This window comes from Gallinula chloropus, assembly GCF_964237585.1.
Source record: "Gallinula chloropus genome assembly, chromosome: 5".
Taxonomy (NCBI): Eukaryota; Metazoa; Chordata; class Aves; order Gruiformes; family Rallidae; genus Gallinula; species Gallinula chloropus.
In genome coordinates, this window is record NC_140090.1 from 73,740,424 (window position 1) to 73,767,430 (window position 27,007).

General features: G+C 36.0%; 1 protein-coding gene across 1 annotated transcript in view; it reads left to right on the forward strand.

Annotated features, from left to right (window-relative positions):
- Positions 1-27,007, forward strand: part of ATRNL1 (attractin like 1) — a gene marked incomplete at both ends in the record, with an annotated part of 499,083 nt that overhangs the window by 238,150 nt on the left and 233,926 nt on the right. Inside the window, one exon of the mRNA XM_084265269.1 lies at positions 19,830-19,891. Within this exon, the coding sequence (XP_084121395.1) occupies positions 19,830-19,891 (62 nt within the window). The remainder of the gene's footprint in view (positions 1-19,829; positions 19,892-27,007) is intronic.

The window sequence follows — 27,007 nt, forward strand, 5'->3', positions numbered from 1 at the left end:
TTCTAGGATTATGTGAAATATGTAATCTTTAATTTTTTTGGCAGTATGAAATTTAAAATAAAAAACACAGTTGTGACAAATTGTGTTGAAAGAATTATAGAAAATTACGAAGGTTTTGGGTCGATTTGAGAGCTATAACTTGCCCTTCACTTTGCTGAGAATTCTTAGATTCCAAACCCACCATCTATAACAGATGTGTCAGGTGGAATATTGGTATAATGATTTTGCCGAGGAAACAGATCAAACCCTATCAACGTTCAATAAAGAAATTGACCTGAAATTGCACTTGACTTCTGGTATCTTTGATTCCTGTCAGGCTTTTAAATTACAGCACAATGAGTATTTGGAGACCTTGAAGAGTCACTAAAATTTATAGGTAGAATTGTAGTAGATAAGGTGCAAAGGAATATAAGGATAAATTCTTCCTTTAATAAGAAGGCTGCATCAGAAATTTTTATGGTAGAGATGTGGTTCATTATTGAGGTGTGTTCATCGTTGGCATTAAGATCTTTTTCATGTTAAAGAAGTTGTTAATAAATAGTTCAAAAATAAAGCATAGAACATAAATATTACAACAGCAGCAGTTTGTACTTTCTATAGTTTTGAATGAAAATATATGAAAAGATTTATTTGCAATACATCCATTAATCTTTAATTTCAGAACAATTAAAATCTCTCAGTTGAGTATGTTAGTTTTGGAATATTAAGACACATTGATGAATTATATTTTTCTGGGATTTTTAAGATGAAGATTGGAAATGTATCAATTAAGAATGAATAAGAAGCTTTTTTTTTTTCTTTAAAGTTAATTTTTAAGAGTTTTAAAGCTCTAAAGCCTACGGATTATTATTGTGTGTTGGCATGGTTAGAAATTGAAAGGCGATATGTATTTAAAATATCAAAGAACCAGAATAGTTCTAGATGTATTTCTGTCTAGACATTCAGTGTTTAAGCCATGTGAGACTTTCTTGCGATGAAAATGAAGTTATAGGTCTGGCCTGAAAATAATTGTTTTTGATATACCAATACAGATTTCGCTTGAATATTAATTTGACTCTAATTTATAAAGATTCTTTCTTTTAAAGGAGAATGTGGATATGTGTGTATGTATGAATATTTAATAGAAAGCAGACCTAGTATATTGTCTGATTCTTCTTTTTTCTGTAGTCATCTGTATTTTCATCAGTACATTCTCTATCTTATTTGTTAATCCAGCCTTTGAATTGGCATGAGACATTTTGAAATACAGGTGATGGTGAAATTAAGGCTTCTGGGTTTAGTAGAGAAATTTTAGCTCAATCTAGTACAGTAAAAATGCAATCATGTGAATGGATTTCTTTTCCTGTGTTTTCTTAAACTTCTGAATTTGATTGGATGTAAGAATTATAAATTACCAGAGCTTACTTGTGCAAATCAGATGGTTTAAATTTTTGTGGTTGTGATTCACATGAGAATGTGCTGGTAAGTGCCATTATGTTTTATCTTTGACTCCTTTTTTTGGATTCTGATGTAGTAGCTTTAGGAAAGTTTATGCTGGCCACAACCTTGTTTAATAGATTTTCTGGTAGATCCAGTTGTAGAGGTATTGATAACTGGAACATTTCAAGCAACCTGTGTGTATATGTGCATAGCATATATCAATCTATATTACTTTTCATTACCATTCTGTATTGAATTTAGAAGCTATTGAGTTTCTAAATTAAGTGCAAAGAATTTTAATACTGTAGTTAAGATTTTATGCATACCAAGTATCAGGATAGGGAAAGACAGACTTACTGCAACAATTTCAGCTCCTGTCTCTTAATTTTATTGATATCTGAATGACACAGTGGTTGCGGTTGGAAGGGACCTCTGGAGGATATCTTGTCTAACCCCTCTGCTCAAGCAGTTTCAGCTAATACAGGTTGCCTAAGCCCCTATCCAGATGGATTTTCATATCTCCAAGGATATCTCAGGTGTCTCCTTCCCTCTCTCCTTCCCTTCTTAATTGATGGTGGTTTTTTATTCCCATGTAAGATTTTATTTTGAATACCAACAAATACAGCTTTTGTCTCAATTACACCATGTGTATTGAGTATTTTGTAGACCTTGGTTAACTAGCAATCATGATGGAATGCCTTTTACTGTGGGGATCTGATCACCCTGTCCTGCCCTCCACATTCCTATATTTCTATATCCCATAAATTAGAATGTTCTAATTTTTCTCTATGTAAAATTCAACCTGCCTTCACATTCACCTAATTCATGTAAAGGACATGTTTAATGTTCAATTACTGCACACAGTTGTTACAAATGTTCTAAATTACAACAGTTTATTAATAAGCAGTTTAATAAATCCCTTATCAAGGAACAGCAGAAGAGGCCAAAAGGGTGCTGTCAGGTTTGTGGGCTAAATTAGTTATCATAAAATGTGATGAGATTTCCAGCTTATCTGTTGGGAAAAACAATTATAACTCTTTGGGTAGGTGAAATTTGAATGAATGGTATTGTACAAACATTGAGTTCTTGAATAGGTGTTACTTCACAAGACAATTCTTCAGACCACTAGTGAAAAAGCATTGAAGTGCACTTTACAAACCTCAAGCATTATGTTGGTGCTTCTGCAATCACACGTCGCAGTAAATTGTGTTAAACATCCATTATTACCAGAACCAGGGCACTTCTAAAGGAACTTTTGATATAAAGGACTTCAAATGATTACTCTGCTTCTATCCCAATATCAGGTGATGCCTTTTTCTTCTTTTTTCTCCTATATAAATAGACATTTCCAAGATATCCCTTATTCTATGAAACTGCTTGGAAATTAATAAAAAGCATAGATGTCTTCGGTAAAATACATGGAAAAGGTTAAGTTTGGTTTGGATTAAATACTATTTGATATTTTAAATTAACGCCTTTAATGTGGATGTCTGCACTTGTCAGCTTTGGAAGAGTAGAGAGAAAATTAAGTCCCTCAGAAATCCTTTTTCTGTCTTGTCTCCTCTTACTGACACAGGAGCCTATGTAACCCATACTAACAACCTGTGGGAAGGGAAATAATAATACCTAATCATAGAATCACAGAATGATTGTGGTTTGATAGGACCATCTGGAGATTGTCTGACCCCTCAAAGCAGGGTCAGCTAAAGCTGGGGCTTTTTCCAGTCAGGTTTTGAATATCTCCAAGGATGGAGAATCAATACCCAACCTCTCTAACCAGCCTGTTCCAGTCTTCAGTCATCCTTACAGTCAAAAAAAATTCTTATAAGTAGAGTTTTCTGGATTTAAGTTCAGGTTTAAAAAGACAATTGGTATATAAAAGACTGTAACTTCCCATTTTTTAAAAGTTATAATTGAGAATGTATTCATACAGAAAGAATGTTGCTGTATGGAGCATCTCATTTGTGAAAATCCCCTGTAAATTTTGAATATGGTCACATGGTTTGTTTGTGTTGAACTGTTTCCCAACAGGCTAAGTCAAGATTTCAGTAAACAACAGAAATCAGCATTAAGTCATCTACAGATGCATAATATAATTACAAAACAAACTCACTTGCAGCTAGAAAGCAATGAAGCATTAGTTCTCAGAAATAATAAATATACAAAATCATCTTTGTTTTTTTGTGAGTATGTTCTTGTCTCAGTGAAAACTGTAAGTTCTTATTTGGACAAAAGGATGTAGGGTACAATGGAATAATCTTGGGAATTTCTATAACCACGGGGGGGAAAAAAACAACCCTTCTTTTTGAGTGTAGTCAATGCATTTAGTTGAAGATATCATTCTGCAGTATTCTTGTCCCGGAAAGCATACTGAAAATCTTTCCTGGAATACTCTGAGGATATCTGTTACATATGGCTATTGGCAAGAAAGGTAGCTTTAAAATCTGTACGTGTACCCTGCAGGGAGTAAACAGTATCATTTTAATTCCTTAACTTTATTTTTTCAACACCTTCATGCGCTTGAAGCCAGATAGTCTGGATTGTCTTTTAAGGTATTCATCTCTTTGGGGATGGCATTGGTAATATTTGTTCCACTGTGCCCTGCTCAATACCACTCTTACAAAAGTCTGTTCAGGCTTGTAGATTGCGATAATTGAAGTTGGGCAAACATGGTGATTTTGTAGGAAATTTCTGGGCAAAATCGCTTTTTATATTTCTCAAAACTTTCCAGGAGAATGTTTTAGGGTTAAACCAACTCTTCAACTTTTTTTAAGTAAAAACTTTTAATTTTCATATTTTGGAAAAGTAAATTTTTCCTACACAGGTTGTTCAAAAGCTGTTTGTGGGGGACAGGCAGAGCTACGTTCTGTAGCTTTGATTCTTAGGAAACAAAGTTTTTTTTATAGCATTTCCTAGAAATTACCATATTGTACTTCAGAAATATGTCCCTAGTTAAAAGTATAAATTATTTTACTGAGGCATAGAGGAAGGCTGGAATATGCCTAATGTTTGCTTGGCTTAATCTTCCAAATAGGTTTCTTACTCATTGCCTAGCTCCTCTGCCATATAGATTTGGTAGAGCAAATGAGATGTTTCAGGATTCTAAGTACACATCTGTGTAACAGAAACTGAATTCATTATCATTTTGAATGTTTTTTCATGCAGGATCTTTGCCCTGACTCACATACTTGTTTGTCAGAAGATGTTATTCATTATTTTGGGATCCAGTTCTACTCTGCAGACACCCTCTCTGCTCCCACTCAAATGAAAAGAGTCTAGATAGCAGAACAAGTACTCCCAAAAGCAGATCTTAACATTTCTGCCTTAAGTTGGTAAGAAGCATTCAACATGAGAAAGCAAGAGGCACTACTTATGTCTCAACTGAGTTCAGGCCAGCATTAGAATTATGTAGGGCTCTTGCAAAGTATTTTCCTTTGCTCTCTGATGGCATGAAGTGCTATAACAGAAAAAGTGTTCATTTTCTTTGGATTTGGATTTTCTTAAACCTGTTCAACACCCAAATGAGTATTGTTAATTTGCACATGCTTAATTAAACACTTGGAGCTTCTGGAAAATACACTTGGAAATACAGCTTTTAAGGAGTGAGACTAAAATTACCCTCAGTGCTGACAACTGTAAATGTTAGAGTTATTTCTTCAAATCAACTAAAGTCTTTATGAAGTTTAGTGGATGTGAATGGGCTGATTTGTCATTTGCCCATGAGGAGGAAACAGCCCATTCTGAACTTTAGAGCTAGCCTTTGAAATGACAGTTCTAGGTGATATGGCTCATATATTGCACTGTCATTTCTGTGTTTCACTTATAGAGCTTTTGTTATTAACATTGTCTTGCGGAAGTGACTGTTGCAGTACCTATCAGAGGAGTTCATTGTGTCATGTCCAAAACGCTAGCATAGCTAGCCTAGTTTCTTGGAAATCCATTTCAATTGAGCAGTTCCTGCTCTTCTCTTGGGTTTACATCATTCTGAACCTGTCTGAAACCCTCTTATTCATCCACCTTTCCCCATCTAATTACTGCAAGTGATTAAAAAATACAACGTCAGAGATTCCTGCTTACTAGCATTACTCATTTCTCTGTAACTTTTACAAATGCTTTCTTGGATCTGACAGTGTATCAGTCAGTGGTATGACACATGATATATCTATGATATATCACTCTGACTACAAAATGTATTATGAGCTTCAGTAAAATCTAGAGCTGTCAGTTGTCTCTGCTTTTTTTTCAAATTTATTACAGCTTGTGGTATAATAGGAGTATCAAATGAAGGATAGAAGTTAAATGAGAGTAAAATTAACATAACAAAATTGGATCACAATGTGTTCTGTTAATCCTCATCATTCTATTTTCATTTTATCTTGTAAAAGTCTCAGTTGTCACTTCCTGGATTTTGATCACCTCTTCAAGGAAGAACATTAAACTAATTTTCTTCCTTACAGTTATATATATTTTTCCTTCCTTCATGGTATGCCAAGGGTTATTTATGTCAGCTAACCACTCCCACTTCATTTGAAGCAATTAGTATTTTTACATCAGTGTGATCTGTTCTTTCATCAGCAGATCGGTTAGACTAGTCTTGTCCCTTGCAGAGGTAAGTAGACAACATCCCTTACAAGGCAAAACTGCACGCTTTTCCTTCAGTGGAATATACAAACAATACAGAAAACTTAAGTAACATCATTTTTCCCCCCACATATCATTTTAGGTTGGATATTCTAAATTATATAAGTTATTACATGTCCTCTTCTCTTCGCTCTCATGCCCACACATGTACCTGACTCATACCCTCCTGTGTGTACCTCAGTTTCTCGAAGTTGTGGATGTCCAGTAAAAAAGTACAATAATGATAAAGCTGATGGATGTTTCCTCTGTACTTTTTGTTGGGGTTTCTGTGTCTTCATTCGTGAGTATAAACAGTTTCACTTGGGTACTCATATACTTGAAGAAGCCATTCTGCATGAGGTATCTTCCTCACTTCTTACTGGCTAGTTACAGCCTTTCACAAGTAGGACTAAGCATTTCATCTTAGCTTAGCTTTCTGCTCTGAAATACTGGTATCTCTGAAGCCAAAAGGAAGTCAGTGGGCATTTACCTACTGTGTAATCAGCACTGACCTCTGGAAAAAAAGGGAGACTTCTTTTAATTCTAGATTTCTTCTCTGATAGTGCTGATTATTGGATGAACAAAGTTCAAGTATTTGTTCTCTCAACAGCTGCTTGAATAGAGATTCTTTACTCTTTTAAGAAATTTAATTACATCAAATATTCTCATAATGACTTCTACCCTTACTATAGTGGTGGTGTTCATATCGAGGAACTGTATCTTTCCTTGCCTTATCAGTAGGTGAGGAGGGGAACAAGAAGGTGCATCAATGAATTTCTCTGCTGAATGGGAGTGCTGCTTTTTGGTTGTTCTGCACATTACAGAGGGGAATCACCAAGCACCATGCAAAAGATCAGAAAATGTAATTTCTACAAAGTGGAATTATATACATAAATCTTCTGAAAGACAGATACCTTTGGGATATCGTAGGCCATAGACTTCTGTGTAATCCATTACCCATGCTGATATAAACCTTTGATTTGTGGGTTTAAACCTGAGGCTCAGTAACCTCATAAATATGCTAATCCACAGTAATCAAGAAAAGTGTTATTGCAAATACAAAATTTTTATTCCACAGTTCCAGCAGCTTTATAGCATGCTCTACATTTATAACAATAAACTTTGGGAAATTACTCTCTTTGTGTTTAAGAAAATGCTTTGCCCTTTTCTTGGCATCTCACCAATGAGTTTTACATACATTATTTTGAATGGCATGATCTTTATGCAAAATTCAGTGCATGTTTTGCCTTTCCTAACCAAGTATTTGATTTCTAAAATGAACAAAACATTGCATACATTTTAAAAATTCAACTTTTGTAGCCCTATAAAACTTTTATTATAATTTTTATTAGGCTGAAGACCAACCAGTGGGTTAACTAGTAGATTGTCTGGCAAAAACATCTCTACTGTATATTTATGAAGATAAAGGCTTCATAGCTTTGGAAAAAACCTTATTCCTTTTAGCAGCACTTTTTCCATGCCTGTTATATGTATTTCTATGCATATACATAGGCATGAACTTTAAATGCCATGGACACCATATTAAGTTCTACAGTCATTCAAATAGATCAGTATAGATTTTTTTTTTGAAAGGTGAGAAATATCTCCCATGCAGGAAAAAGAAGTAGGATATTTTTCATATTTATAAATTCAGAATATGGGAATTGTACTTTCCTTTAGGGGGATAGTTTCTGTGTGCTAAGAAATCCTCACTGAATGCTGTCTAGAAGAACAGTTGCATTTAGAAATCATTCTTTTCACAAAATAAACAATAGTTTTCTTCAGTTGATATTTCAGTTCCCAGGTACTGCAATACTTACTTGGCGTGTTTTGAGTAATCCCATTTCTAATCCATGTCTATAGAATATTGTGTTACTTAAAAAATGGAGGAGAAAAAAATTTATGAAATAATTCTGATTTCATATAATATATCTGTCAGAAACTATATTATTTTCTAGTTTCTGTAATCAGTAATTATGATTTTGTATTAGGTGCCTGCAGGATTGAAGGATCTAAGCACTGGCAGTTTGAGCAGTATAGTGTTTTCCAGGGTATTTGGTTTCTGCTTGCTCAATTAACTGTATAATGTAGATGCTTTTCCTTGCACATTTATGCAATATATTTTTTTCAATTAATATAAAATCAGTGTCCACTTTTTGGTGAGCTGACACTCACATAAGCAACTAATTCACTTCTCACAAAGTTAAGATTTTATTTTGATTTTAGGTTTAAATGTGACATTGTGTAGAAACAAGACTACTATTGGTCTCTTTAAAAACAGAAAGTAGTTTAATAGAGATTTACTTTGAATTATTTCAGATACTTTAATGTTAATCTCACATACTCTTCAGATACAGTTGGTGTGGTACAGTACCACTGTTTAGATTTCTTTATGGAGAAACACAGCAAAACTGAAATGCAGTCATTAAAGATGAAAATCCAGAATCAATTTCTCTGTGACTGCTCTTGAGGGAGCTCCCTGGGCCTGTAAAGCTCTTCTTATTTTCTGATTTGATCTGATTACTGTTGAATTTTTTGTGCATGTAATAGTCCACAACAGTAAACAAATCACATATTGATAAATAATAGAAAGTCATTTATGCAAAGCAGTGTGGATAGCTTTGTAAATTAAACTACTTTGAATGTTATACATTTAACAGAACCAAGCACAAGGTTATTAACTGCCAAAAAGTTTAACATTCGGACACTTATATATCACTCCACAACATGCAGTACCCCATGTTTGTATCAGAAGAGTGCATGATGCTGCAGAAGGATTCCCTGAGTCAAAGGATCAGCAAATAATTGGGTTTCGGTTGGTGAAGGTGAAGTGTCTTAGTGCAAGTTGGGCATTGCAGCTGTTTTCTTTAGATGCCTTAACAGAAACTTTTGCCCATCTTAGGAAGATACAACTTGTTGGCTTTTCTAGCTGTGCTACATCTGAGGCTCGCTAGAGAGCTGAGATCTTGCAGTGCTGGCTAGTGTGTACTGTAACTTTGTCTTTCCTGAATTTCTGAGAATTTTTTTTTAAGTCTCAAATTTGGAAACAGTTGTGAGATGCCCTCTGCACTTTACGATTACTGCTGTGAAGTGACACTTTCACCTCAGGGAGATGTTCTCAGTTAAATATACCTTGACACAGCTGCATTGACTCTGTGATTTTCACTTTATCCTCCAGGAAATTCTTCTTTTAACAATCTGTGTGGATTCTGTAAAATACCTATATCAAATAGCCATCCCATTGTGTCAGTAATTATGGAAACATGACATACAAATTAGCTGTTTAGTGGTAGCAGCTAGGCATTTTTCTGGATGCGAGAACCCTGGAAGAAATCCAAATCGCTTCATCAGCTTAGCCACACTTTGACAGAGCAATATGATAAGTAGTGTGCCAGCACCAGCAGATTTAAACTTACACCACTAATTCCATTGTGACACTGATGAAAACATCATATGTTCTTTTGCATTTGAGTAGGTATTTTTTTAGACTCTCTTTTGAGAAGAGAGAGCTTTTTGGTTTTGCTGTGTTAAAATGCAGTATATTTTATTGAATGATTTTTTTTCTCAGAACTGCACAGCACTTTGAGGAATGAAATTAATCTGTGTGGGCAACTGGTTTGTGTAGAATCATAAACAATGTATAAAGTTGGAGATTTCCTATGTTTATTTTTTGAATAAATCTAATTTACAGGTTTGACTTATTGTGGTATCCTAGAGCCATAGTAGTCTGCAAGGTGTTTGATTAGGATTCTCTATTATGAGTAAGAATTCCTGATGCTTTTCAAGCCCATTGGTCATGTTACACTAGATGAGAATGAAGATGATATTGTCATGCAGCATACGGGTAGTTTCCCACACTCTTTAGATGCAAAATCACCAGCTTGTGCTTGAGCTAATTTATGTTTGACGAGAAAAAAATTATGCTGTCAGAATGGAGATTGTTTTTTGAATCAGAATGAATCAGAAAAAGTACTTGAACACGTGATTATTTGAACATGAATTGTAAGGGTAGCACTGTAGGTTAGAGCAACATGGAATATTTTTAAAAGGATTGAAGATGAGCGTTCAATTGTCATCATTTTTTCCTTAGTGTGACTGTTGTTGGTACCAGCTCCTACAGATCTAAAAAAATATGATAAAATAATTGCATCAAGGGTCTGAATAGGATCAAGAATCTCTTCTTTCTTTGAAACATGTCAATGGTAAATGTGGTTTATTGATCACTAAAGTAGATGGCTTGATGTTGAGAAGGGAGAGGGTTTGATATGTCAGACAGAGCTTGGATTCAGGATGACCTTAGGAAAACTGAGGACTGGGACAACCCTTATGAAGTCTGAGAAGAAGTGCAAAGCCCTAACGAGGATGGGATTACTGAATCTCAATTTAAGTATTAACCAACAGTATCCTCCCAGTCCAATTCAGGCAATACCCAAGTATGGGACCTCATTAAGATAAAGTTATTCCCCATTACTCAGCTCTGGTAAGGCTGCATGTGAAATGAGAGTCCAATTTTTGGTGTCCCAGTTCAGAAGGGCTATTGAGAACAGGAGAAGCACCATGAAGATTTTACAGTTTTGAAGCACAGAAGCTCGATGAAAGGTGTGGAGCTTGATCTTGTTTTGTGTAATAGTAGGCTGCAAATACTTGCAGAGGAGTTACAGAGATGATGAGGCTAAATTGTTCTTTGTAGTAGCAGGTGGTAAAACAAAAACAGTGGTCAAAAGCTGCACTTTGGGGGATTCAAACTGAACTTTAGAAAAATTTTCATTATGTTAGCCAGTACTGCATTGAAACAAGTTTCTCAGAGTGACTGGAATATGCATCCTTGGCGCTTTTAAAAACTTACATGGAAAAAGACTGTTGAGCTGATCTGATGTTGATGGTACCTTGTTTTTGAGTGGGAAGTTGAACAACATGTGCTTGCAATGTTTCTTACAGTCCACATTTCTATGACTCTGTGATGCTAATGTATAAGAGCACACTCCATAACAGGTATGTCAAGCACTCTTCATCAAGTCATAAGAGGTCATAAGAAGGCATCTGATTCTAGCAAGTGAGAGAAATGGCTTTTCCTTAATGTAGTTTGATGAAGAAAATCATATAATCATGTAATCATAGAATCATAGAATGTCATGGGTTGGAAGGTACCCCAAGGATCGTAGAGCTCCAACCCCCCTGACACAGGCAGGGATACCAACCTCCAGGCCTGGAACTACACAAGGTTGCCCAGGGACCCATCCAACTTGCCTTGAACACCTCCAGGGACGGGGCATCCACCAACCTCTCTAGGCAGTCTGTTCCAGCACTTCACCACTCTCTCTGTAAAAAACTTCCCCCTAATATCTAATCTAAACCTTCTTTCCTTTAGTTTTAATCCATTCCCCCTTGTCCTGCCATTGTCTACCCTTTCAAAAAGTTGAATCCCCTCCTGTTTCTCTGCTCCCTTCAGGGACTGGAAGGCTGCAATGAGGACCCCCCGCATGCTTCTCTTCTCCAGGCTGCACAAGCCCAGCTCTCCCAGCCTCTCTTTGTAGAGGAGGTGCTCCACTCTTTGTAGTAGAATTTAGTCATTCAACTCTGTCTGACGAATTCCCTGAGTCCATTCCCTTCACTTCTGTATTTCATTTTCCTGTCTATCCATTTTATCTAGCCAGGCTTTCAAACAAAAGTTTTGGAAGATGTTGTCTAGAAATCTCCTGTTTCATGCTTGGTTTGTAGGAGAACTCAATCCTGCAAAGATTTATGTCAAAAATAAATTTCCAGTACTACAGGTCTTTACATCAATTACTTTTCATATTCTTCTTATAGTTAATTTTTAGGCATGTGATTTATCCTTTGTCTATGCCTTTTAATTTTCTTTCATTCTCTCATTGACTTTAATACTTAATATTTCAATTTCTTAATAATTTCTGTATAAATAATTATGAAGGTATTTTGCATACTGAATTAAACTGTTAGATAACAGTTACCCTCCCCCAAATTTTCACCACTTCTTGGAGGTTATTAAATTAGGATTTCTCTGTGTGGTATGCATTTGTTCCTATGTGTCCACAAGTACAAATTAAATAAAGGAGTGAAATAGCCATGTATGCACACCGAATTTAATAAGAAAAGTGCAAGGTAGGAAAAAAATCAGCTGTAAAAACCTTCTTTAAGAATGTCATTTATCTCAGTTGAATACAAACCTAAATTATCTTTCAGCCTCTCATGAGTCTGAATAGTGGAAATGATATCCTGTAATTATTAAATTGTTTGAGAAAGAAAGGGGGGTGTATTTGGATAATCTAGTTTATGCCATCATGAGAGACAGGACTTCAGCATGCAGAGATAATCTCTGTAAACTGTTTATCAAAGCTTGATGTGAAGGCTGCGATTCCAAGTCAGATTTTCTTTAAGTTATCTTTCACTTTATATTATTAGTATAAAAGTTATGCTATCACTAATTTTCATCATGTTTTGTTCATCATGTTTGTCAACATTATACTAAAGTCTTTGCTGGCATCAATGGAGGAGAAAGCAGTAGGATTCTGTGAGCAGGCACTTAGGTCCGTATTTCTTCTCTGATCATTTCATCTCAGTAAGAAGAAATATTTCTTTTTCCTATTTTAGCATTATGTTATTTTGCAGAAATACCCAATCAGTCCTTAGAAACTATGGGAGAAATTTCTCTCACCTAACGTTATTTATAGTCAAAGCTTGACATTAGATCTATAGTCTAAACTAATCATAGACTCCCTGTGTTGTTAGCAGAGAGAAATGGCAGCTCCATAGGGGAATTCATTCCCCGTTATGAGAGTCCCCCATCTATTTTAGAGTCACTCACCTATGAAGTTCCTTCCTATCTCTGCTGATTGTTATAAACTAGCTGACTAGATTCACACATTTGACTAGATTTGACATGTTCCACATGGCAAAATTCAGATAAATTTTCTTGAAAATTTCTTTTTCAAGTTCTAGGAAAGCCAATATATAGAATAAAAGTGTGGCATTTATAGCCCTTGTGTGAAAGAATTTAATGTTTCTTCTATTTAGAGAGAAGTAATTTAGACTCATTCTTTGTAAATTTGTCCTTTTCTTAACTGGAGCTCTTGGAATTTTTGTTTGGAAAAGAAAATATATTTTGTGCTTTGCATGTTAAATGTTTCTGTGGAAAAACATCAGTTTTCTACCACTGGGGTTGGAAACTTCACATTACAATTCCAACACTTACCATTTTTTACCCTCTCTGAAACAACCCTCACATAATTATGGTATATTTAAGCAAAAAAACCCAGAGTAACTAATATAGCACATCATAATGTATTCTAAATAGTTTATAGGTTTCTGCAGTCACGTTTCCTCACAGTTTATGTCTAAACTTCATACAACAAATAGTAAATGTGAATATTTATTATGTATCTAAATTCTCCAATGTCCTGTTTCCAAATTTTAACAGCCTTTGATCTTTCCCGTTTTCCTGATAAAAATGTGATACACAAAAATGTGCCTAAAATATTTTCCTTAGCTTTTATATTTTTAGCCTGAATTTGCCTCAGTCAAAAAGTGTTCCTCCAGAAAGTGTAAAAGAGAATAGACAACACAGTGAGTTAGTCTTCATGTCCCATCAATAGCCATGTCTTTTGCTTTAGAACACACATAGTACCAGTGTGGGAGTGTATGATAGTTTTATCCAAGAAGAAATTCAATTACAGTTTTAATGGTACTGAAGGAAGTAATAATTCTGTAGTGTTTAAGTATGCATAATCAATGCACTCCAGGCAGTTTGGTTTGGGTTATGTCTGACATTGTTTTATGTTTCCAGGTCTAATAATTACCCTAGTTTTACCATGTATCTGTTTTAGTTTCTCGTCTTAGTTTATTAACAGTGGAAGATGAAAGAATTGCGTTAACGGAAGTATTTGCCCATTGTCTGAGAACCTGATCATATAGAAGTTTACATTTGTGGGTAACGTCATGAAATGGAAAATTGATTAAAATTGCTTTTTCTGTACTTGATTTGACTATCTGTGAATTATTTGAATATATGAACTATTACACAGGTTAGGTTTGTGTTTACTGCAAATGTGGATTTTGATTTAGTGCACTCCTGTTGTGCCTAATCTTGTCTTGCATTTTTCTTTTGCTAGATTGGCTTTGTTAGAACTGCAGGCAAAGTTTTGCAACACTTGCATTTTTCAAATTAAACCAGAAAATTCTGAGGCCAGACTATTTCCATATGAAAGATGTCCCTAAGTTAGCCTTTCAAGATTGTCTCATTTTTGTGGTGGAACAGATCATGACCTATTGTTCTGTAGGACTGTATTATTGCTGCATGTGATAGTCAAGGTGAACATGAAATGAAGTATCTGGAGCAGTGGAAAAAAAAATAAATCTGATCCTGCAGGCATTAACTTTTGAATGTTGGAAAAATCCTGGTGTTCAAAAGTTGCTCCTATTTCAACAGACCTATCTCATCCATCGTTATTCAGTGTAAATTGCATTTCTGCATCAAAGCATTGAAATAAGAAATACCAATCACCGAACTGTTGGTTGCAGTACACCTGTGTATACAGTGCTCTCTGTCATATCCTGCTGGATAGTTGGCTCAATTGCTATAAAAGAACTGTCAGCAGTCACAATGCGTTGTTTTCCAATTAGGTCACGTGATGTAATTAATGATCTTAAGTGCTTACTTAGGGTTTTGTGGGTAGGTTTTGTTTTCTTGCATTGTTGGGGTTTTTTAAATATATTTTTAAAGGTCTGGACATGGTAGAGAAAAAATAGAGTGATGCCAGTAATGCCTGTTGGAGCACTCACAATAGTTTATTTATTGCTCATGAGATTTTTCATCATGTAGCTATCTTTTAAGACTACAAGCAGCAACATACATATAGATAAACAAACATATATATATATATACACACACATACATATGTATAAAATGTGTTTTGCTTTGGAATCTTTTCATTCTGCCTTTGAGTTTTTATGACTGTGGATTTCACAATCTGTCAATTCTGTATATTGGTATTATTTTGATCTAATAGAATACAAATGTAGTGCACTCTAAGATTGTATGTGAAAAATAATTTTTAAATATTTTACTTCATCCAGATAACAATATAGGCAGAAATGCTGGTAGAAAAAGCACCTCTGATAAAACTATTCCTAAAGTCAATAAGGCAAGATGGGTTTTTGTATACGGAAGTTCATATCAGAGTTTAATTATAGAGCATTTTTCATAAAAGAGTCACTGTGGTTCTTACCTCTTCCTCACAACTCCTTCATGAGATGAACCTGAGACTAGGATGCACAAAGCTTTGGCTTTAGTAGGACTATCAGCTTTATGGCACGTTATAGTTTCCTTGCACATGCTTCTCTCTTTGTGTTTCACAGGTTATAAACTATCAATCTCTCTTTTTCATTCCAACTTCCTTACCTTGTCAATGCTTCTTCCTCCCTCACATATTCCCTCTGGTCCACACAAGAAAGATACCTGGTCTAATCTAATAAAATAGGCAATATTCCCATTTTTTTTGTTGTTTGTTTTCAGTCCTCTATTCTGGGTATCAAGAGGAGCTTGTATGCTCAAGATCTTGACACATTTTTATCTTGTGGGAATAAAAATATTGATGAATGCGACTCTTTCTTGTTCCAAACTAGACCACAAAAATTCATCTTTTGTCACATTGCTCAAGGTAGAAATCCTCTGATCATATGACAGCATTCTTGGTGGAGCATCTCTCCCTTTTTTTTTCTTTTCTTTTTTTTTTTTTTTTTTTTTGTTTTTAATGCACACAAAGCTCAAAAAACTTCTAGGTTTTTCTGAAAACAGGGTGTTGAGAGTAGACTTTGCTGTACTGGAGTACATGCTTGGGATTTCTACGTCCTGTAATGTTTTTGTTTCAAAAAAATTATTATATCTTGATAATCTAATAATCATCTGCCAGTACTTTTTCTAGCAGTAAATGAGAGAGCTTTAGGTCAGTTACATATCGAATGGCATTGGTTGCATTCAAGGGATGTTCTAGTACTGTAACCAATTTCTAAGGAAAATAAAATGGAGGAATGTTAGGAAATCAGACTAAATATTTTGTTGCGTACCTGAAAGCTCTCAGAATATGTTTCCTTTTTGGTTGGGTTACAGGTTTGGATGAGTTGACAGGTTCAGCAGAGTGTTTAAGAAGTACAAGCATTCATTTTGTAGTTTTATTCATGTTGGAAAGCAACAGTTTGCCACTAACAGTATTAGATCATAAACCCACTGAAACCTTTTAATGCTAACCAAACAGGGAAATGAACTGTTGCAGTCGATAAGAAGTTTCTGTGAAGGTGAGAAAACTGTTTGATAGCATTCATGACAGATAGCTGTCTATAAGCTTGCCTTCGAAGAGAAGCTTGTATCATAGACAGTTGCTGAAACATATCTCCATTTTTAGCTGTATCTGTAGCTGCAGATATGGATGGCAGTCCTAACTTGACTTTTAGAAATCTGTTGCTGGTGAATGAAACAATTAACAGCTCCACCTGAAATTGTATTTCAAGTAGTGCTTTATAGTACTAGGAGCAATCCCACTTCCATTTTTCAATGTTAAGCTGTGTAAAGCAGAGGTCTTAATGTTCCTCTTCTAAGGAAAGTTTAATGCTGAAGTCCTGTGTTCACTTTGGAAGCAATGCTTTACCATAGAAAATTATTTTCCACATGGCACTCGGTAATTCTGTTCCGTAGGAAATTGCAGAGATTATAGTTATCTTGATTTTCATTTGTAAGAGAAGATAGAGATAATATTTGTGGGATCCATAGGCTTATTAGACATTTTGGTTAAACTGAAGGTTACTTAGGCATGATACAAATGAATAAAGATACCAATGTCCAGTAAATCCAAAGTAAAAACCTGGGATTGAAAGAATTTTCCTTGTCTATATAAACACAATAAAAGAAGACAATAAAAGTCATATCTAGTTGAAAATCCCAGGAAAATTATTACTGAGTTATGGTTATTTTTGTCAGGCTTGGATTCACGGCATTTACTTGTTCCTTCATTCTATGTTAAAATTAGTCTAAGATACATGGTACTGTTTCTTCAGAAAATACTGTAATTCATCTTTTAAACATGAACTCTAATGCAATCATTAGAAGATAATGCTTGATTAAAATCTGAAATTATTTCTGTGATGGAACTTTATATTTCTCTGTGGTTTTCCTCTAAAGTATGGGTACCTTCAAGAATATCCCATACAATCAAACAAGTTTTACAGTCAGAAGTGCTTTCATAGGTTTGCCAATGTGAACTCCAGCAAAAGGACATCACAACTGCCTTAAGTAGATGATTTAGTGAGTAGAACGTGGAGAATGTAAACTCATTCTTTTGTGTCTGTTTTTGTGCAAAAGCAATCTAACCCATCTTGATATACAAATCTTATTTAATCACCAGTAGGCATATAAAAACCATTAAACTGTTGTAAATCTGCCTGCTTTGTATTTGCTGTGTGTTCAAGAAGACAAATAAAGGCAGTACAGTTTCTTTGAAAAACTTAATATAAAACCTTCCTGATATGATTGCAGTCAGATTGCAGCTTGTGATTGCTGGACTTCCCCTTGACTGTAGTTGTTTCTGGACTAACAGATGCTGTTAATGATTGCTGACAACTTGAATGAAAATAGCTGAAGTAATACAAAATACAAATGCTCCTTCAATGAACAGCTCTTTAGTAGGTCACAAAAAGTGAATTCTACTGAAATGGGAATGTTTTTTTTTTTTCTCTTTGCGTTGGTTCATCTCCTGAAATATGATACTAAATATACCAAATAAAAATTGAAGGGAATCCAGCCTGCATTTAACATAAAGATTTAATATAGAAAACTTTTGGTTCTGATACAAAGTGTTCTGGAACATTTGGGTGTGCTTGGGATGCATTTTATTCTGGACCAAAAGAAATCTTCAGATATTTTCTCCGGCTTTATCTTTTCTGTGTTGCTCAGAGGAGCTGTGGATGCCCCCTCTGTTCAGTGCCAGATCGGATGGGATTTTGGGCAACCTGGACTAGTAAAGGGTGTCCCTGCCCATGGCAGCGGGCTTGGACTGGGTGGGCTTTAAAGTCCCTTCCAACCCAAACCATTTTAGGAGTCTGTGATTGTAAATAAAGGTTAACTTGGCATTAACAGATATTTTGGCTATTTTATCTGCTATGTAACTTCTCTTCTTCATAGTTTTACTCCCTAATCTATCTTTATTTTGATAGAGTATTCATCATGACAGTAGTCTAAGTTAAAGTTTCTGAGAATTTAAAATTTCTGCTTATTTTGGACAAATGTAGCGTTCTTCCTGTCATCTACTTCCCCCGTGGCCTTCAGCTTCTTGTTTATCCACAGGCTCCCAGGCCAGAATGCATGTTTTGCCCTGAAATCTACTTTAGGCTAGGCACATTTAGATTTCCTCTCTAGAGAGGAGAGCAGTGATTGCAGTCAAGGAGTTTAGTTCACTAGGTCGTATTTTGATTAATTTATTTGGTGTCTTTCCTGATAATTTGGGTCGAGAAATTTGAAATATCTGCTTTCTGTAGAGAACTCCAGAGCTCCTAGACTTGTTTGCGTTGCTTGCAATTGTGCATTACTAGTGAAGAGAAAGGAGAAAATATATTTGAGAGATGTGTTTGCATGATGGTGGCCCTGATGCTTATTTCGGGAATTTTACATGCTGTTCCTTAGACTTGGAAATGTGTTTAGCTAGTAGAAGGCACAATAACACCAGTATAATACTGATGCTTATGTTATACCTTTGCCCTACAATTAAAAATTAAAAACAAAAAATAATTATTGACTACCATGAGTTATCATTTCAAAAGTTCACAAGTCCGCTGTGAAAGGGAATCAGAGTCATTTGGCATAATTACTAGTCAAGATCAGATCTTAAATGTACAAAGATCTCTAAAAACAGCAATTATTTGAAGAAGCTGGGAATATACTTAGATAAACACTTTGTGCAATTCAGAGTAGAAGATTCTGTTTATGTTCATTTTGGTAATTATACACTGTGAAAAACCGAACAAGACAGGGACTTCAGGATATTTGTAGATACAGCTTAAATACTAAGTACTGTTCTTAACATTAGCAAAAAGTAATTATAACAATAATTTTAGGCTCTATTGCGTGCAAGTGTGAATGTCCGTCTGCGTGTATGTGCTGTCTGAGAGATAATTATTAAGTCTTTGTGAAAAATTACAGCCAGGATTTGAACTAATGCATGTTCTTGTGAGGCTGTAAAAATGTAATCTAAAAGAGTATTTCTTACTTTGTTTTTAAAGGAATTTGCTTTGAAGCAGTTTGTTTTATTATTCACCAGATTTATATGTTGTGGTGGTTTGTTGGGTTTTTTTAAATTAAGATATGCATTAGTTTTAATATGATGCAATTAAAATATTTCAAATGTATTAATTTTAAGCACAAGATGTTTTGTGTCATTTCTAAAGCCTTGTCTCAGTGTTGTTATTAAAATGGAAAATGGTAATAGTTAAAACAGTTGATATAAAGAAGACACTTTGTATCAGTATGATTTCTTAATATTTTGCATGTTGTTTTCATTTCAAGCAAGCTTTGTGTGGATAGCTACTAACTTTACTCCAGTACAATGACTGTATTCCATTGTTTGTGCTTTGACACAGGCAAAGACATGAGCAAATTAGTTGCCCATGTCACTTGTCTGTTCACACACGTGTGTTTACCATATAGAAAACGATCATCCATGGTGCCATAAAGCCCTAGCCTAAAAAGCTGTTGATTCTGAAATTGTAATTTACTTCTATTTTACTTGCAGATTGCCTTCTCACAGCACAATACTATCATGGATCTGGTGCAGTTCTTTGTCACCTTCTTCAGGTAAATTGCTTTTTCTGTCTTCTAAATGAAATCATGCTGATTCTTTTCCATCAAACCAGTATCTTAACCAGCTTCCTAGTCTTAAAAATGCCTGCAAGGAAGCCTTGAAACTGTGTTCTCCGATTTGTACCAGTGGAGTACCCAAACCATTGCCCTGCAACTACAGGCATCTTCATATACTTCATATTCACTGGTAGAGTCTTCACACTTCATCAAGGTTAGCTAGATATCTGCTCTAAATTATAGTGATCAAGAGCAGCCAGTTATACTCACTTAAACTAGTAATTTTTTTGTAAACTCTTTACAAAAACTATTAAAAATTAAGATTCTGTTCAGTAGCTGGTTATTTTTAATAAAGCACCCCAAATCACTACTAATGCTTTCCTGTGTTAGAGATTAATTGTGAAAAGCAGTAGGTGACGTGTGAAATTTGATTGTGGCAGCAATGCAGGAATTGCAAATGGACAACTATTCTGGGATCTGAACAAAACTCCCCTGAAAGCCGACTTAAAAGTTCAGCTGTCTTATAAAATGTCACAACCTTGAATATACATGGATTAGTTACAGTGCTTAGAAATCTTGCTGTGAGGATATTCCCCAATAACCATGAAGTGTATGCAAAATCTGAATTGTGATAGACAAATACATTCACTGGACTTTCTGTGTTTCTAGAACTTCCATGCTTTTATTTCACAAGTTCACAGTACAGCTTTTCACTTTAATCAGTGTGCTCTGAGGATCTGTACCGAAAGAATGACTTGTAAATGCTGTGAACAGACCAAGTTCTGTTTAATTGCTGTCACCAAAAGGGGGGCAGGATTGAGCTGACCTTGAATTCTTCTATACTCAATACATTGGCTAATGGAGCGTGGATTCGTAGCTGGTCCAAATCATCCCATTTCTCCCCACAAACAGTGATAAATTGCTGTTTGTCTAAATGTCAGTCTAGTAGTGTGTGTGGGGGGGTTGTTTGTTTGCTGTTTTGTTTGTTGTTTGTTTTTTTTTCCTGGTAAGCCAGCAAGATGTAAAAAATTATGATGCTCATGAAAACTGTAAGACGACAAATTCCTATAGAAGGAAACAAAGTCTGTCTGAGTATGATAGAACAGAGAGACCCTTTGACAAATAGTAAAGGTAGACAAAACCCAATTTGTTTCTGCTCTGTGCCATAATGCAAGCTTACAGAAGGTGAACTAAAGGCTTTTTGATGGTGAAGCCATCTCTATAGTTATATTGCATTAGTTCTCCTGGTGCAGTGGTCTATCTGATGCGTTTTTTTCTGGGTAAATGCAAACTCACTGTCATCCTGATGAAAGAAGAAATCTGTCTGCCTGAACAGTAAGTTAACTGGAAGCCAAGGCAAATTTAATCCCTCTTATGGAAAGGTTGTAGAATAACTGGCAGCTATCCTACCACTGCCTTTGACTCAGCCCCAGTTTAATTGTGTAACTAAGGCTGTCAGCTGGCATTCAGTTCAGTGGGGGCTTGCATCTCTCCTGCAGCATAATGTTAACTGGCAACCTTAGGGCCTAGTTGCAGAAATACGTAAAGGAATCAGGAAATGCTGTGAGTACATGCCAATAGGCATACACAAATCAGGCTAAATTCGATGGTTATGATAAGAAATGTAACATTTATTAAAATGTTGATGTAAGGTTGTGTGATAACTCTTCTACAACTGCATTGGTACTAAGGTGTCTGTAGACATGGGTAAGAAGTCTGGGAGTTAGAGTTCTCATGGTGCTTCTAAGAAAATAAATAGGAACAGAATGAATAGCACACAGGACATTCACACTTTGCAAAGCAGAACCTGACAGGAGAAAGGAAGGGAAGGGAGAAGAGAGGTGAAGTTTGAGTTGGTTCTGAATGAAATGACTGCATGAAAACAGTTACCTAATTGCATCGTGTTCCAACTCTCTGATAGGAAGGGTAACACAGGCCTATTGCTTGGCTAGCCAGCGCTTTCCAAGACACAAACAGGTACCTTATATGTGGGGTTTTTTTAGTGTTATGCCCAGAGACATGGGGTGTTAGAATTCCATTTATTTTCTCATCACAGAACCAATGGAATTGCGCATAATGTCACAGTGACACTCCTGATTCATACGTGCAGCATCCCCCTGACATCAGAGCTTGCACATGGTCAGCCCATGTAAATGATTCAAAGAAGAGCCTGTTTGTCACTGGACTAAACATTGGAAAAATACATAGGGGGTCCTTTACAGAAAATCAGACTGAGAAATTTAGAATAAAAAGTTTCCAGTCTAGACACCATTAAAATGATGGGTAGTTATCAAGTTGGATGTAGCTTCCTCAGGATCACTTGTCTAAATGAGCTGCAGAATATTTCTAATAGGAAAATGTGGCAATAAGTAATTTGGGTTTTTCACACTAGTGGACAGTTAATCATACCCAAAGACACCAGCAATATGTCCTCTCAAAAGTGGTTGATTGTGTTCAAGCCTTTACCTGAAAATTTGGTTTCAACAGTTTGTATCCTAACAAAATTATTTTAATAGTTACTGGTATGTTTGGTTTTTGTTTTGTTGTTTGTTTTAGGTTTTTTTCTGGATGTGAACAGAACATTGGCAAATTAAGTTGATAACAGTAATAAACCAGGTCATATTTGTTAGGATTAATGACAGGGAAAATAATTGTGTTTAAAGACAATTTGAATGTGTTTAATAACAAAACATGTTTCAACCTGCTTTGATGAGCATGCATTTGCATTTCTCCCATCTAGTATTATACTTCATGTATTTCTGAGAACATGGTATAACCCCGTTCACTCTGGCTGCCTTGCCAAAACAGCTTCAATCAGAAACATCAATATTTTTAGAATTTTCCCAATGTATCATGATCAACTATTTTAAAAATATTGTTCTGTAAGGAATTTCTTTAAAACTATACACACCAGAGTGCAAAAGTTACAATTAGATCTGCCCACTAATGCTTGATCTACCAAGATACTGTTGTACATTCTAGAACAGAAAAATCATACAAAGAAAAGTTCCTTAGAAAAAGAAAGCACAATATTACAGAAACTGGCTCTAGGCCATTATATTCTTTATAAAAAAACCCTAAACAACACCAAACAAAACTTACAAAAGAACAACAAAACGCAACAAAAAAAACCCCAAACACATCCTATTTAATTTCATTCTTTTTATATTGGAAAGTTACATTGTATCTGCACCAGCACAGGTTAGGGCTTGACTTCCTGGGAAGCAGCACTGTGGAGAATGACCTGGGAGTTCTGGTAGACAAGCAGCTCTGCCTGACCAGCAGTGTGCCCTCATGGCCAAGAGGGCTGCTGGTACCTGGGGTGTATTAAGAAGAGCGTGGCCAGCAAGATAAAGGAAGTTTCCTTCCCCCTCTGCTCTGCCTAGGTGAGGCCACATCTGGAGTTCTGTGTCCAGTTCTGGGCTCTCGAGTTCAGGAGAGACAAGGAGAGAGTCCTGCAGAGGTCGATGAGGATGAGGAGGGGAGTGGAGCAAGTTTTGTATAAGGAATGGCTGAGAGAGCTGGTTATGTTTGGGCTGGAGAAGACTGCAAGGGGGTCTGATGAACACTTACAAAGAGTGGATGTCTAGAGGATGGGGCCAGACTCTATTCAGTGGTGCCCAGTGACAGGGCAAGGAGCAATGGGCACAAACTGGAAGACAGGAAATTCAATCTCAACATGAGGAAAAACTTCACTGTGAGGGTGAAAGTTGTGGAATCTCCTCCTCTGGAGAGACTCAAAACACACCTGGACGTGATCCTGTACAACCTGATGTAAGTGATCCTACCTTAGCAGGGAGGCTGAACGAGATGATCTCCAGAAGTCTCTTCCAATCCCTACAGTTCTGGGATTCTGTGACCCCCTGGTTCAATGACCTTTTCTCTAAGAGGAGAAATTCAATCAGATATGTAAGAGTAGTAACAGATTCCTAACAGTCTTCTAGAAACTGTGGCGTCTGTGTTACCTTAGGGAATGCTTTTTAGCTCATGCCTTGAAGTCTTTTAGCTGTCACACAAAACTGAGTAGTGTGTGACTTTTTCTTTCCACCAGCTTTGAAGCAGTCCAGATCTCATTAGAAAATTTCACAGGCAGCAAATGTGAATGATCTTTCTTCTTACACTGAAGAAATGCAGTCCCCACAGTTACTGAAATTCTATTTCTATAATGGCCCAACCAGTAAGACACTCAGTAAGTGAAAGCCTTGGATTATTTTTTTTTTTGTAAACTGTAAATGATAAAGAACTTTTCAGTGTTTTAAAGTATTCCATGAATCTCTTGTTTTAGCTGACTGTGGTGGCCAGGGCATTTTAGGCATTTCATAATGGCATATGAAATATCTTAATTGCTAAAAACATATTTACTTTTTCTTTAGATCATATTTTATCATGCGTAAAATCGATAAAGTTCAATACTTGTTAGTTTTTATTATATATTGTTTCAGTAAATCCATAACTGACAGATGGGAAATTTATAAACTTGCTTCTGAATAAAATTATAGTTAAGAAATTCTAACAGTACTCACACATTTCTCAGAAACTTTCTTGTCTCTGAAGCAGGAGTTCTGGTAAGAAATGACATTTTGTCCCACAGGCAAACAAGAATACAGGTGACAAAGTTTACCTGTTAGTATTTTTGTGATAGTAATGATATGCAACTGCTACTGTTGTAACTGATTTTTTAAAGCCTGTTTCAAATACTTAACACCAACCACTAACTAACCAGGCACTTTTTCTGAGCACGCATCTTTGTGCTTTCAGCATGATTCTTTCCATTGCCTCTGGCTCAGCCCTTGGGTTGGAACTGTTGATTGGTGGATTATACAACATCTCTTCTCACTATTGTGGATATTAGAATATCAAATTTGTAGTAAGTAGATTGATATTAAGAAATATGGATACTTTAAATTTTTGAAAATCCTTCTATTGGGTGTGCTTAAAAAATTCTATGAATGGTTGTGGTCGTTGAGGATCAGGGATCTGCTGCTTCTGACAAATCGTTTTGTGAGCACTGCACGTGAGAGAAAAGGATATTCAAAATACATCCAGTGTTTATTGGAGGAGGAGTGGGGGAGCACTTAGGTTATGATGAGGATTAGTAGCACTGGGGCAGTTACTGTAGAACCAGATTTTTCACTCCTGTATTTGTGACTGTGTGCAAAAACCTCAGGTGACTTCAGTTGCGTTTCACGTAGTGGGAGTAGATGGCTGCATTTCAGTGAGTCCTGTCAGAGGTCCCAAGAGCCTCCATACCTCAATCTGCCATTTTGGGTGTAAATTTCTAATGGGTGAATTCCTTCTCTTTAGCATCATCCTTTGGTGTGTCTGCTGGGCTCTGGGTTTTGTTTTGGTTAAAATATAAAGGATGATAAATGAGTGATAGATTTTGGCATGTTTAGCTTTATGAGGTGCTATATTTTTCTCTGCAAGAAAGACAAAACACAGTGTGTCAGGATCAGATCACGTCTACCATGGCTGAGTTCTCAGAAAAGGCAGAAGTCTTATAAATTTAAATTAGAATATTTTCTGGTAAAATGAAAATCAAGTTATCTTAGCAAAATGGATTTTACATTTGGGGCTAGAATAAAATTGATTTTTACTTAGTGATGCATTAAACAGTTTTCACCTCACTTAGAAGCAAATAGTTGTCTGACGCTGTGACAAGCACGTCTGTACTGCGGTGGGCAATCTGAGCTGAGTGGTTGGTTGGGTTTGGGGTTTTTTTGTTGGTATTTTGGTAGGTTTTGTTTTTTTAAAATGTTTGTTTTGAATTGTGGAATGTAGTTTTGTGTTTTCTGCTCTCTGAATCGCCAGGAAACTTTGTCATCACTGTAGCTTTATTTCATATATTCATATTTCCTGAAAAGGCAGCCATGTGCCATTGGCTTGCAGGCAAGGCAATCGTAGAATTCCAGACTGGTTCGGGTTGAGAGGGACCTCAAAGCCCTCTGCCATGGGCAGAGATACCCTCTACTAGCCCAGGTTGCCCAAAGCCCCATCCAACCTGGCCTTCTTCCACTTCCAGAAAGGAGATTCCCCAGTACCACTGGAACAGTTGTTCTTCAAAACAATGGATAAGTCATTTGGTGGACAAGAGTGGTTTGCCATTATTTCACTCTTGTATTTTTTTTTTTTCCTCTATACTTTGAGCCCTTAGAAACGCATGTGAGTACGTTAGTGCTTGCTCTATTTTGATTTCAACATACAGCATTCCTCAAACAAAATAGTTGTCACCTTGGTATCTGAAGGTGCCTATGTACTTGCTCGGTATACAGCAGGTACAGGGCTTTATCTTCCTTCATGTAAGTGTGTTTAAAATTTTGAACATCTTCGTTCCTGTATGTACCAAATGCAGTAAAGTGAGAGCTGTTTGTGGTGTCTGGTGAAGTGCTGAACCCCAATTTCTACTCAGGTTTTAATAACTAGACACAAGTTCTGGAGTTGCTCAAGTGCAGAGGGGAGTTGTAGGGTGACGTTTTGGGTGACAGTACCAGGATTTGAAAGATGTATTTTCTTTTATTTCCTAGTCTTATTTTAGAGGTAAAAAAATGTTAAATTGCACTCTTCATTGTGTATGGTGCTGTAGCCTAGCACTCAAAAAACATTTTGTCACTACTTCTGCTTTTATAAAATCGCATTGGGATCAAAGCTGCCATTTATGTAGTAGTGCTCACTGCAGAGGTCTCAGAAGGTGGCACCTGAAATATACTTCCCGAGGCTTCTGAAGAAGCTATGTCTTTTTTTTTAAAGACTCTACTTTGCAGCCTCCCTTACGCTGAGACAGTTTTGTAATGCCCTCTTTTCAGGGATGCAGCTTTTTACAGCTGCACTGAATTTTGTTTCCTCAGAAGCATCATAGATAATGCATATTGTGTTTATGTTTTGATTCCCCACACTTTGTATAATATTTTTGTTAAATCCGATTAGTCAGTTTTTTCTCACAGCTGTTTGTCTTCTAGAGTGCTTAATCCTGATCACTTTTTTTATGAAACTCCAGTCCACTGTACATTAAACAAAAGGACTGGAACAGGTTCTCATCTGTGATAAAGGGACTTGAAATTTTGCTTTTTCATTTTAATTCAAGAGAAATGGTTTTGTCGTTTTTTTAAGACAGGG